At 31.9% G+C, this 15083-nt stretch overlaps 1 protein-coding gene across 1 annotated transcript in view; it reads right to left on the reverse strand.

The window, feature by feature from the left end:
- The window catches only part of LOC127725693 (protein kinase C-binding protein NELL2-like), a 124102-nt gene that overhangs the window by 30857 nt on the left and 78162 nt on the right, over nt 1-15083 (reverse strand). The window contains exons 14-16 of the mRNA XM_052232859.1: nt 13048-13173; nt 11003-11098; nt 1638-1778 (exon numbers count right to left, since the gene is read on the reverse strand). Of these exons, the coding sequence (XP_052088819.1) occupies nt 1638-1778; nt 11003-11098; nt 13048-13173 (363 nt within the window). The remainder of the gene's footprint in view (nt 1-1637; nt 1779-11002; nt 11099-13047; nt 13174-15083) is intronic.

Below are 15083 nucleotides of genomic sequence, written 5' to 3' on the forward strand. Positions count from 1 at the left end.
TATAGTATCTAAAAACTAGACTCAACCAGGAAAACAAAACATTGACCAATGAACCATGAAAATGAGGCCAAGGTCAGATGAACCCTGTCAGACAGACATGAACACCTTAAAATCATTCCATACACTAAATATAGTTGACTTATCACTTATAGTATTTGAGAAGAGGACAAAATTAAAGAAAAACAGATCAAAACAAAAAAACTTAATATTGCCCAATGAACCATGAAAATGAGGTCAGATGGAACCTGCCAGACTGACATGTACACCTTCCAATCATTCCATACACCAAATATAGTTGACATATTGCTTCAAGTATATGAGAAACTGACATAATCACATAACTTTAACCTTGATCATTGATCCATGAAATTAGGTCAAAGTCTGGTGAACCCTGTCTGAATGACATGTAAATATTGCAAGGAACCCAATACCAAATATACTTATCATATTACTCATAATAAATGAGAAATTCACATGACAAAAAAAAATATTCATTTTTTAAGCAGTCACTGAACCATGAAAATGACATCAAAGACAATGGACATATGACATATGGAAACTTTGTAACATAAAGCATCTGTCTACAAAGTATGAAGCATATCCTGGTCTTATATCCTCTGAAATATAAAGCTTTATACAAATAGTTTATTTTTCATACATGAAGGCACAATGAATAGTGAAAAAATACTCCACAAAGCACTTTACATTGACTTTGGAAAAACAGTTTTGTAATTGACTCTTATTCTCTGAAATATGATTTTATCAAGAAATTTCATAATAAATTGGGAATGTGTCCATGGGACACAGATGATGCCTCGCTTGCATATCATATAAAGTTATAAAGGGACATAACTGAAGAACAGTAAAAGTGAGTTTTGTGGAAATAAGTATTGTGTATAAGTCTCATAACATTTGGTTTAGGCTAACTTAAGTTAGAGAACGGATACGAAAAAATTCAGCATTTTTTATGGTTAAAAAGGGGCATAACTCAAGAATGGTAAAAGTGACACCACCAAATTTCAAACTTGATCTGTATTATGTGGTAATAAGCATTGTGTATAATTTTCATAACATTTATTTGAGGCAAACTAAAGTTAGAGAACGGAAATTTGTAAAGGGGCATAACTCTACAACGGTTAGAGTGACGCCACCAAAATTCAAACTTGATCTGTGTTTTGTGATAATTAGCATTGTGTATAAGTTTCATATTATTTGGTTGAGGCAAACTTAAGTTAGAGAACGGAAACCAACTTTGGGATGTACGGACGGACGAACAGATGGACTAGGGTAAAACTTAATGCCCCCTTTGCTACGGCGGGGGCATAAAAAAAACTTTAGGCACAGTTCTAGCTATAAAGGGAAGTTCTTTTGTACAGTGGATATATATTACCTGATACAATAAACATCTTAGATTATATCATACTAAAGCAAAGCTAGACTCCCATAGTTATTGTCTGGTCAGTTACTATGATTACCTTATGCTACTAAGTACAAAAAAAAAAAAGACTCTAATACTTATTATTGCCAGTTACTTTGGTAACCTTTTGTTACTAACATCAATTTAAAAAGAACCCAAATTGATATTATCAAGCCAGTTGCTATGGTAACCTTATTTTTTTTAATGTTTTTTTACATACCCAAACATAGACTCCCAAAGTTATTATCTGGCCAGGTACTATGGTAACCTTCTAGACAATCACACTGGTACCAGCCTGGAGTATTGATACACACACTATTCACTGTACATTTAGATATACCAATGGCACATTCATCAATGTCTGAAAAGAAATTATGGATATAACACAGTAATAAATAATTAAAAATAATTATTATTATGGTCATCTTCAATATTGTACAAAACAAGTGAAACTGCAAGCTACTGCTCACTAATGATACCCCCGCCCAAATATTTCAGTAAACAGGAAGTTGTTGAGTGATGAATCTGAAAGCAAATTTCAGAAATCCTTGTATTGTAGTTCCTTAGAAAAATGTGATGAAAATTTTCAACTTGACTATCATGTGTAAAATGATACAAGTGTTCGGTAAACAGTAAGTTGTTGAGTGATGAATCTGAAAACGCATCACACGGTATGGCTGACTTATATAAATCCTGAAACCAAATTTCAGAAATCCTTGTATTGTAGTTCCTGAGAAAGATGCGACGAAAATATTCATCGGACGGACGGACAGACTGACGGATGGACTGACGGATGGATGGACTGAAGGACAAACAGAGGTAAAACAGTATACCCCACTTTTTTAAAGCGGGGGTATAAAAACATATTTAATTGTATAGTTTCTATCTATTAATTATAGTTTTCTATACATTAGGAAACAACCAAAAAAATTGGTAAAAATTGTCATTAAAGGGAAATAACTCATACAAAGAGTTGACTGACAATTTAAGCCATGTAACGAATTTGTAGATGTTGTCCTGTTGATAATTTTTGATGTTTACACTTTTCAATATATACAATTTTTTTGTCAAAAAATGCAAAAAATTAGCAAAATCATCATTCAGGGGTAATAACCCACGATTTCAGTCATGTAACTTATATGTAGTTCTTGTCTTGCTGATCATTTTTGCAGTTTAAAGTTTCTTTCTATCAATTAAAGTTTTCAAGATAAAAGGCAAAAATAAAAATCATCATTTAAGGGCTTTAACTCCTATAAGCAGTCATTTGACAGTTTTGGTGTAGTCAGTAGGTAGATTTCAACATTATGAACACTTCTACCCTGTCAGATTTTCTCTATCTATTTTCCAAGATAATAGACAAAACTTGCAATTTTATGTTCTATTTTTAGCAATGTCGGCCATGATGGTTGGTAGGCAGGACCCACTGAATACTAAATACCACAATAATTATTGTGGCCAAGTTCAGTTCCAATTGGGCCAGTAGTTTTAGAGGAGAAGATATTTGTAAATGTTAATAGATGACGACGACAGACAGGGTCAGGTGAGCTAACAAAAGATCATTGAACAAGATGCCATACCCCATTGAATCCTTCAATCAATGAAAAAGTAGTTAAGCATTTCTGATTTTTCCTAATAATTAATTTATAGTCAAAGGTTAAACTTGAGTAAGAATTTAGTGGGATCTGACACAATGAAAGGGGCTAGGTAAGTCCCCATGACATAAATAAGTTTCCTCTTGCCAACTTTTTGATAACCAAATTAATTATAGTCTTGATAAAAAAATTAATTTCCAACAATCTAATCTTTGAAAAGGGAGCCTACAAGAAACGAAGAGGCTAACCAGACAACGAAGTGATGAAAGATGTATGCAAAATGGATGAAATGCTATATTGTCTTCTACTCTATTGGAGGAGTGCAACGATGCCTTTTTATTATAAAAAATGGAAATGCCTTTTTCAATAGTTATAGAATCCATAATGCATTTCAATATTCAAATCATAAACGTATCTACATTGTAACAATCACATGGCACCTTAAACAAATTCAATGTTGGAAATTTAGGTAGATTTGTATAGAAAATAAAAGAACTAAAAAATTATTTCAAAGGACAACTGTACTTTAACATGAAATCTGATGAGTCAGTAATACCAATAGATATAGCCAATGACTGTAAAATAAACAGGGGACATAAATCTCAAACATAGGAACACATTTTTACATCATACAGCATAAGAAGTTTTAATTTACAAAAAGATAAAAAGAAAACTTCATTAAATATTTACAACAGATTGAAAATCAATGTATCACATCAGAATTAAAATCTTTCTTTTATTCGAGTTTGTTCTGCTTTGTGGCATGGCATAGACAATTCCCTATCCAGACAAGAATCAGAACTGTTGCACTTCATGGAATTACCAGGAAGTATAAAGACTTTAATCTGTCAAATCGTACTGGATCATTACCCAAGGGTTGTTACAAGATATTATTATGTAGATACTAAGTAAATTACAAATGATAGATTGACATAAACTCAAGGTCAAGGAAAGGTTGTTCTGACTCACTCTAAAAATGGCTAACAAATTTTAGTTCCAAAAACAACAAAAAATACCTGATGATTCATACAAAATTTGATTGCAAAATAACAGAAGTCTAAGATTTGACAGAATTTTGTGGAAATGATTGATTTTATTCTTGTCTTGTAGACAAACATTCTGTGAGAATGTCTGGACGATTTTCTCCCTAGCCAATATAATTATTACTTGTAAGGCAGTCGGCTGCAATCATATCAGACTTATCTTATAGTAAATATTTCATCAAATATGGAATAATGGATGTTTACAATTATGACTCATTGCAGGAAATCAAGTGCTGCAATACTAGGCAGATTTGGTAACAGTTCATAATATATTGGTAGCTGACAACAGAAAAACTAAAAAGATTACAAACTTAAAGAAACTATAGGCTGAACAATACATAAGAAAGATAGAAATTTACAAAGCAGGACATCATTGTTTCTCTTTTCAATGAATTATTCTAAGTATTAAGGATTGGGTTATACAGGATGACTGAACCTACATAAAGATGTTTGTAAAATTTGGACTATATTTTGGAAGTTATGAGATTGGTATGTATAAGGTACAAGATGAATTGCATCTGATTACCAAAAACAATGATATATGTAACATTTATACATCCAGAGACTCACTCAATCAAACATTTGTAAAATATATTTATTTATTGGTATCTTGAAAACTTATCCACAAAAATAAAAATGTTGATTTCTATTACATACTTATTGGTATCTGAACTGTGTTGGCTTTTTATACAATATTGGGTGTTATAGTTTATTGCAACCAATGTAATAAATACTTTTTATTTATAAGTTTGACAGCAGATGGTCTAGCTGGGCAAAGGGGATATTTTGCGGCATGTATAACTGGTTTAACCTCCCCACATTTTGTGTTTGTACCAAGACAGTCTATCTGGACCTTGTGTTATTCATTGTTGTTTGTCTTTGTATGCCTGGTTTTTTGTTCTGGAGCATTCAGGTGCTGGTGGCTGATGTGGTCTGTTGTACTGTGCCATATTTTTGGCATTTTCTGTTTTCACTTTTTATATATTATACATTATATTAAATAACAAATGTGATTATTGTTGAAGATTTGTTTATATCCACTGGTCCTACTATGTCAATTTCTATTAATTTGTCTTACATATTTATTAAATTTCCGCATTTTTTCAATAATGAGAACAGTTATATATAAATGGATAAGGAATTGAATTGGAAAATATAACAATAAAGTCATCTAAAGGAACTTTTCAGTTTGTTGTAGTAGCTGTAGGGATATACTTTGTCTAATTAGATTCACAAATTCTTCTCTGGTAATTTTTTTCAAAAGAAAATAAAAAAAGAAAATCAGGGATTTCCAATTAATGGCATATGTAAAAGCATGAGTCTGTTTTAAGTTTCAGGTATATAAAGGTTATACACAATCACAAGCAATAAAGAATATAAGTAGAACTCTGATGTCATAGATCCCTTCATTCATAAGTCATTTAGTCAAAAACACAAATATGTGATATTCTTAACAAAGTGTATTAATTAGAACCAAGACTATCAATGAAACTTCATTAGTGCATTTACAAGTGTTTGTCTGTAGAAGTGGCTTTTGTCTTCAAGTAAGAATAAATGTATAAGAATATCAGAATAAGGACGACAAAAGTAGATTTTTATGATGTTGGCTAGACAAATCTTAACTTGACACTCTAAATACAAAAATAAAGAGATGTGGTATGATTGCCAATAAGACAACTTTACTTGACACTCTATAGCTTGTATAATTTTAGACATTATTTTGTATTAAAGACTGAATACTATACTTAATACAAATTTTCTCCAAATATTCTAGATGGAAAAACTTTTAGTAATTTAAGAATTTCATAATATGATTATTTTATAATGAAATGGTGTAAATGTGATTTAAATAGAGCAGAACAAAATACTTGACAAATCATCACAGCACAAACTGATGGCATCAAAATATATTTAGTTCACTACAAGTCATATTTTCATGAATATTCTTATTGTCTATCAAAAACAAATTCATCAGTGCTTAATCCTGTTTGGATGTCTCAGATAAAGGATCAGATATTGACAACCATTTTCTTCCTCCATTACCTTAAATAACCATGGAAATCATACAAAATTTCACATGAAATTATGACTTGATAATATACAAGACATTGTCATCAATGCTGTTTGCTATATGATTTCAAATCTAACAGAATATATAAGAAATCCCTGCACAGAATATAAGGAAGAAGAAATGATATGGTGTATCAATTCATGACACAAAATCACTTCACCACAAGAAATGATAAGGTGTATCAATTTATGACACAAAATCACTACACCACAAGAAATGATAAGGTGTATCAATTTATGACACAAAATTACTACACCACAAGAAATGATAAGGTGTATCAATTTATGACACAAAATTACTACACCACAAGAAATGATAAGGTGTATCAATTTATGACACAAAATTACTACACCACAAGAAATGATAAGGTGTATCAATTTATGACACAAAATCACTACACCACAAGAAATGATAAGGTGTATCAATTTATGACACAAAATTACTACACCACAAGAAATGATAAGGTGTATCAATTTATGACACAAAATAACTACACCACAAGAAATGATAAGGTGTATCAATTTATGACACAAAATCACTACACCACAAGAAATGATAAGGTGTATCAATTTATGACACAAAATTACTACACCACAAGAAATGCCAAAAAAAAAAAAGAAAGAAGAAGAACAGGGCTTTTATTGCTGTTCTTCATCCTAGTCACAATTAGGCCTTCAATACAGAACACAACTGAAGTTTAGAACCATGGACAGCATGTATGGAATCATTAGTGATTTATTTCAGCTTTACAACAATTGATTCGATTTGATTTAATTTTTGGTGTTTTAACGCCACTTTTAAGCACCGCTTTTGGGCTATTTCGTGGCAGCCAGTTTTTATTGGTGGAGGAAGCCGGAGCGCCCGGAAAGAAAACCACCGACCTTGGATAGGAAAACTGACAATCCTAGTCAATTAAGATTGGAGTCGAGTGCACCCGCACGAGCGGGGTTCGAACTCACAACCTCAGTGTTGACTGGCTAGTGATTACAGTAGTAACTACTTAGACCACTCGGCCACCGAGGCCCTACAACAATTGATAAATAAGTCTTATTTGCAGACATATTTTACCCTTTACTCCACTCTATTGGCCATATTCTGGATAAAAATTTACTCTTTACTCTACTCTATTGGCAAGTTTCAGGATAACATTTAAACAATCGTACCACTATATGGGCCGTAATCAGGATAAAATGTAACCAATCACTCCACTCTATGGGCCATAATCAGGAGTAAATTCTACCAATCACTCCTATCTATGGGCCATAATCAGGATATAATTTTACCAATCACTCCACTCTATGGGCCATAATCAGGATAAAATTTTACCAATCACTCCACTCTATGGGCCATAATAAGGATAAAATTCTACCAATCACTCCACTCTATGGGCCATAATCAGGATAACATTTTATCAATCACTCCACTCAATGGGCCATAATCAAGATAACATTTTACTAATCACTCTACTCTATGGGCCATAATCAGAATGAAATTTTACCAATCACTCCAATCTATAGGCCATAATCAAGATAACATTTTACCAATCACTCCACTCTATGGGCCATAATCAGGATAACATTTTACCAATCACTCCACTCTATGGGCCATAATCAGGTTAACATTTTACCAATCATACCACTCTATGGGCCATAATCAGGATAACATTTTACCAATCATACCACTCTATGGGCCATATTCAGGATAACATTTTACCAATCACTCCCCTCTATGGGCCATAATCAGGATGAAATTTTACCAATCACTCCACTCTATGGGCCATAACCAGGATAACATTTTACCAATCACTCCACTCTATGGGCCATAATCAGGATGACATTTTACCAATCATACCACTCTATGGGCCATAATCTGGATAAAATTTTACCAATCACTCAACTCTATGGGCCATAACCAGGATAAAATTCTACCAATCACTACACTCTATGGGCCATAATCAGGATAACATTTTACCAATCATACCACTCTATGGGCCATAATCAGGATAACATTTTACCAATCAATCTACTCTATAGGCCATAATCAGGATAAAATTTTACCAATCACTCGACTCTATGGGCCATAATCAGGATAAAATTTGAAAGCCATTAAGGCTTTAAATTATTAACCTGATGCAACTGGATGAATGTTATACTTCCAATGGACAATTTTTAAGAATGTAAAATGGAAGTACTTCTTGGCTTACGGTCATAAAATTTTCGAATAAGATTATCTTATTCAGACTCAGAAGTCAACCAATCAAAATAGTGGATTTGGTGTGTTGAGCACAAATCTTGTACTCCGAGTACTGAGTAAAGTTTTATGACCAAAAAGCCTTAACTGTCTTGTTATACTGAATCATGATCTTCTTAACAAAGTTGAGAATGTAATGTATGCTGAGATTAGAAAAAAGATTGTTATATCCATGAAAATGTCTCTTTTACATGCATCAATATGCATTTGTTTGATAATTCTTAAGGTACAATGTATTGTAATAATCACCTCTTTATCCTATCCTTTTGATCTTTTATACATTAGCAATAAATATAAGTAGTTGTCTCAGTGCTTTAAGAATGGTAGGTGTAAAGAGACACTTATTTACAAGATCCTCTTATGTAAAACTTATATATAGAAAATATCAAGATACCAATAGGAGTGTGTCACAATAATAACCAGAGTGCACATGCTGAAATGTCTGTGTTATTAGTTCTTATTAATTTCATGTTGAAAATCTTTTAAATTCAAGGTCTTTCTACAAATATCATAAACTGATCATAACCAATAATGTCAAGGCCATTCTATAAACAAAATATATTTGACCCTTTACTAAGGAGCTGCGTTGGATAGAAATCGACCTTATGCAAATGAATATCAATACATCTGTTAACTTATTTCTTGTTGAAAAAATTCTCTATGCAAAGTCTGTAACTGTTTGAAGATTGAGTTGATATAAACACTCTTCAAAAAGGACCAAAATTTATCTTTTATGTCGTATTCAAATGTTCCAAAACCAATCAAAGTCATATTCATGTACATGTATACATGCACTTGCATAAGGTCAATTTCTATCCAACGCAGCTCTTATATTTGTAGTATCTGAGAGCTTGACTACCACTAAAAATTAACATTGATCAATGAACCATTGAAATGAGAATATATACCAGACAGAAACTTCAGACCATATTAGACATCTGTTTACCTGATGAATTATACAGCTCTTCTACTTTTTGAAATATGAACCTTCAAACAAAAAGCTTAATTAAGCCATTGCCACAACCCTTATTAGCATTCTAATGATATTCTGTAACCAATGATGCAGGCAAGACAAAAATGACCCACACAGTCCAGTCATTTAGAAAAACTGTTACAATATATACCATAATAAAACATGTACTTCCAAAAACTTTCAAAAACAATATTGAATAAGGTGAAACTGTTTTTGTGGACTAAAATTAATGTAATATGTCAGACAGAAATTTCAGATCATGAAGCATCTGTACACAATATATGATATGAAGCTATATGCAAATAGTTAAATACTGTTGCCCTATGTTGGCCACATTCCATTACATTCACTGCAGGCTTGACAAAAAAATAAATATCAGTGCAATTCATATCCTTATAAGGAAACAGTTTTCTTAAGTGTAAAAAGTTTGAAATGACTCATAATTCTTAAGAAATGCATGTTTCCTGCAATATCACAAATAATTCATATTCCCAGACTTACATAATATTTGATGAAATAGCAAATTAAAGTCTAGAGAACTGTCTTAAATGGTTATGTAATTCCATCATCAGTTCAATTTCATTTATTCCTTTTTCAGATTAAATGAAGAGAATGTCTGATATATAATTCAATGGAAATGACTTTTATATATTGCAATTATTATGGAAATGAAAAATGTTTAAACTCAAATATGACCTTGTTTACTTAATGGAGAGTTTGATTGATATGAATCAAGTTCTATGATGAACAGTTAATATGCACTGATCATTTACTAGTACAGATCAACTATCAGTTTACCAAAGAAATAGTTAAAACACTTGAAGCGGTAAGATGAGGAACATCAATATAGTGTTGTGTCTTTGATATGTTTGATCATTTCACTGATATTTCTTGAGATTATTGTCCCATGTGCATCCACCAGAGTCAGTGCATTCTAAATCTTTGATTTTCTGATCTATAAGTACACATGTGAACAGGTTGTATTGTTTTGTACTGCAAATAGGGATACATGTATCATCAAGAGACCTCTAACATAGCAGAGGAATAAGGCTAACTAAAAGATTTAGCCAACTATCAATAGAAGGAAAACAAAAACATTATAACGGTAATGGTATACATATGTTATTTCAATGCAAGGTGCATATATATGTATATAACATTTCCTTTTTTACTTGTGCCATAAAATAACTTCTTTTTTTTTGCATCTTCTTTCAAATTCAAATCAACTGGATGATGTCAGTGTATTTTTCTCCATTTGAATATTTATCTTTAGTTATGGTGCAAAAATATATTAAATTTGGATTAGTAGTTATCAGCTGCCATTGCTACAGTATTGTATTTGGTTATCTATCAAAGGCAAAGATTCCAAACTTAATGACTGTGGTGGTGCACTCAAATTTTTAAAACAATATGTTTTAAGGTCACTTATCCAGCTCAGATAATCTACTCATTATCATCAGTTAATATCAATTGAACTAATGGCAACACTTACCCAACTGGTTTACAATTTATATCAATGTACCCATGGCAACAATTACTTAGTTTACAATTAATAGCAATGTAGCAATTAGCAACACTTATCTGCTGCAAATATATCCATGGTGATGTTAACCTTGGTTACCACAGTAATGTTGATGTAATCATAGCAACACTTACCTAGCTCACAATTTATACCAATGTAACCATGGCGACACTCACAGACATTTGGGGAAACACACTTCCCACCATTCAAACAGCCACCTGGACAAACAGCTGAAAAATGGAAGGACTGAAATAATGACCACAATCTAGTAGTTTACAGCTTATAAAAGTGACATACTATCTATTAATAAAACATCTAAATTAAACTACATGTACAGAGAACCAGTATCTCTATGTTGGGTAAGTAAACATTTTTTGCATTGAAGATGTAACTTCCAAAGAGGAAAACCAAAGGAAAGGTTATTTTTAATTGAAACCAACTTTTTTTAAGCAAGACTTTCACTATAATAGCAATATCAACAAAGTTAAGGTGATGACCAGATAAGCTAATTTCAACAAAAAAAGATGAACTTTTAAGGTTGGTTTGCCTCAATCTGAAGCAAAGCACACAATTTGCAACAGCAATTATTAATTGCTACAATAAAAGTATAAATAGCCCCTTATTGTTTGTATATATTAGTTTTAAATATTATTTCATCTAGTATACAATTTTCAGTCAGCAATGGTGATAACATAATTAATAAAATGAACTGCAATAGCAACATGTATATATGAAGCAAATGTGAACCAAATTTATATAATACATATATAGATATAAGAAGATGTGGTATGAGTGCCAATGAGACAACTCTCCATCCAAGTCAAAATTTATAAAAGTAAACCATTATAGGTCACAGTACGGTCTTCAACACGGAGCCTTGGCTCACACTGAACAGTAAGCTATAAAGGGCCCCAAAAAATTATTAGTGTAAAACCATTCAAACGGGAAAACCAACGGTCTAATCTATGCATTTAAATACAATACATTATGGGTGTCACTATATTGTTTTCCCATTGTTTTTAGTAATGTTAGTTTTGTCATAATTGTTCCAGTGTCTTTCTGATGCCAAGTAATGATAAATGCTCACACTGGTCTGTGTGACAGGTGAGCCTTAAAGTTGTACAGTTGTACCAGTAAGAGATATGTACTGTATATTATACAACAGATTTCCTTTAATCTGTGCTAGATGCTTAACAATTTGACAAGTCTAATTTGGCAAAGATAATTCAGGAAGTCTATTTCAAACCTACATTAGAAATTTTATGACTGTCTGTATAATTTCTGTCCAGAATAATTATAACATTAAAGCTAAATTTTCTTCTCCTTACTCATTAAGATTGACATGAAGATATGGAATGTCCATTTCCCACTGCTAATATGTAATCAAAGTTCAAATCAGCATCAATTCTGTCAAATGGACAGACAATTTGTAATGTACATCTTTAGATCATCTGATAGTGAAAATTGACTTTTTTCCTCTGACAGAGCAATGCCATAGTGCTTAGATTTCTAGATCAAAGAAATTAAATTTATGATCTTTTGACAGAATATCAATGAAATTGAAATATATCAAATTACTGTTAAAGAAATATTATGAATATCTGGAATAAACCTTAAAAGATAAAATCTACTATTTAACTTAAATAATTTCTCCATGGAACAACTTGTCTGTTTATCTATATTCCAGTTTTTGATACCTTTTCAAGTATTTATCTCATTTATGCACAATTTCTATGGCTAACTGTTTTTACTTGCACAGACTGTAAACACCCAAGATGTCTTCTTTGTTTTTGTCATTGACATATAGCCTACATCTATATACTGATAGCATACATGTAGCCAGGGGGTTTAGAGGTTCTATCAAACTCCCCTCTGAAAACAAAATGGTACTAGAAAAGACCATTACATCAAAAATTCCAATTTAGTATGTCTTTAAAGTCAGAGCTTTATGATACTAAATAATCCCCTTTAGAGACATACTGACTATGGGGCTGAATAAAATTATAAACTCAATGAAAACAGGCAGAAACTTACCTTGATAATCTAACCCAATGTAAACAGAAACTTACCTTGATAATCTAACCAAATGTAAACAGTAACTTACCTTGATAATTAAACTCAGTGCAAACGGGTAACTTACCTTAATATTCAAACCCAATGTTAAAAGGCAGTAACTTACATTGACAATCATACCCATCACCAGAATATCCTTTTTTACATTGACAACTGTAGCTAGTATATGTACTATGGCATACAGCATTCTCATGGCAATCATGGTCTCCAGTTATACAAACATCATGTGGGTCTGAAATAAACATTTAAATAACAACATTATCATACACTAGACTTTAATGGAGAACATAAGCCTGTGTGTGGCACACAGCATCTCATGGCAATCATGGTCTCCAGTTATACAAACATCATGTGGGTCTGAAATATAAAATGCAACACAAGCTTTTACTGGAAAACATTAGCCTGATGTATGGCATACAAACTTGCATGGCAGAAATGTAGTAATGGTGGTTTGACATAAACAGAAAAGTAGCATACTACATCCTGTTGGTAGGTGCACTGTGCTGGTTTTTTATAACTGTGTTTTACTTTTACAAAATATCCAGGATATTTTCAAGATAGGCAAAGGGGGGTTTTTGCACACATAAAACTGGCTTCAATGGCTCTTATCATACTGTAGACATTTACCCAAGGGAATTTACTTTCAATTAATCTAATATAAACAGAAGTAATTGTCCTTTTCTTGATTTGGATATTTTAGTTTCACATACAAAAATACTAGGAGAGAGTCAATTAATCAATATTGTTAATTTTCCTACTTTAGACGATGATGTTCCTTTGGCCCTTCTTACAGAATGCATATTCAACAACCTGTGTCTGTAGTGACTTTTAGATTTCAATGAATGCAAACATTCTATAACTGGTAAATTATTGAGTCAAGGATTTAATTACCACAAATTACTTAACTCCTTCTTAGATTCAAAGATTTGGTTTGGAAATTTGGCTCTATCTGTAGAAACCTTATAACAAACAGGATATTACATCCTAACTTTTAGGGTGATGTTGTTTATAGAGCCTGTAAATATAAATATGATCCATGTATACTCATTGAACCTTTGAATAAATTCATATTAATTTAACCAAATTTTGTGCCTGTACCAAGTCAAGCTATCTTGACCATGTTGTTCGTATCTTGACCATGCTGTTCGTTGTTGTTTTTTCTTTGTACTTTCTTTAGGAAGAGTCAGGTGATGGTGTGGTCTGTTGCACTGTCCTATATGTTGTAATTACTGATATCCTTTTTATGCATTAGTAACTGGACAGCATATATCTAGGGAGGGGGGTCAGGTCAAAAAGAAATTTTCATCATGTCCTGTGCTATTACAATAAAAACTGAAGCCCTCTGCCCCTTCAGATAAAAGCATGATGCTTTTTTAAATATTCAACAGAAAAAACAACCAATATAACATTCTATGCACTTTAAATGACAAAACTTTGATAGAGAATGCTTCAGTAGATTAGTTTCAAGGGAAAAAATGAGAGGTTCTAATGGCTGTTTTTGAAAATAAAATAATCAAGAGATGTAATGATATATGGAAGATCATATCCCAAAAAGGAAAAAAAACTGTTTTCTTTGGGTAGAATGCATTTAAGCACAAAACACTGCTTTCACTCCAAGTATTCTCTTAACATTAATATCAACTTCTAGAAAACCACTGCTGCACATTTTATTTCAATAAAAATTATGTAAGAAGTTCACGCTAACTAGGAATCTTGCCATCAATATTTTATGTAGGAAAAAAGATATTTTTCAATGTATTTCAAGGTAAAGTCTTATCTAACCCTTATTGAGAAAAGACAAGCAAAAACACATCAGCCACCCAGAATATACAGAAAGAATCTTATAAAAGAACATGCTTGCGTCATTCAAAAAATCATAAGTGGAAAAGAGTTTAGGGGGTTACAGCTTAGTGAACAATTGACTGTGCAATAAATTAAATTTCTGTGACGTGTTTGATGAATGAGTTCTGAATGGTAGATATCCTACAAAACAATTACACTCAAAGTATACACAAACATTGCTAAGGTCCTTAATAATTTAAATAAGTATTAGGCCATGTCAAATTAATTCTTAATATTATCCTTCTCTTAAGAAGTATGAAGAATTCAGAAATATCAAATCACTAGTATCATCCTTCTCCT

Source organism: Mytilus californianus, unplaced genomic scaffold (assembly GCF_021869535.1).
Source record: "Mytilus californianus isolate M0D057914Y unplaced genomic scaffold, xbMytCali1.0.p SCAF_15, whole genome shotgun sequence".
Lineage (NCBI taxonomy): Eukaryota > Metazoa > Mollusca > Bivalvia > Mytilida > Mytilidae > Mytilus > Mytilus californianus.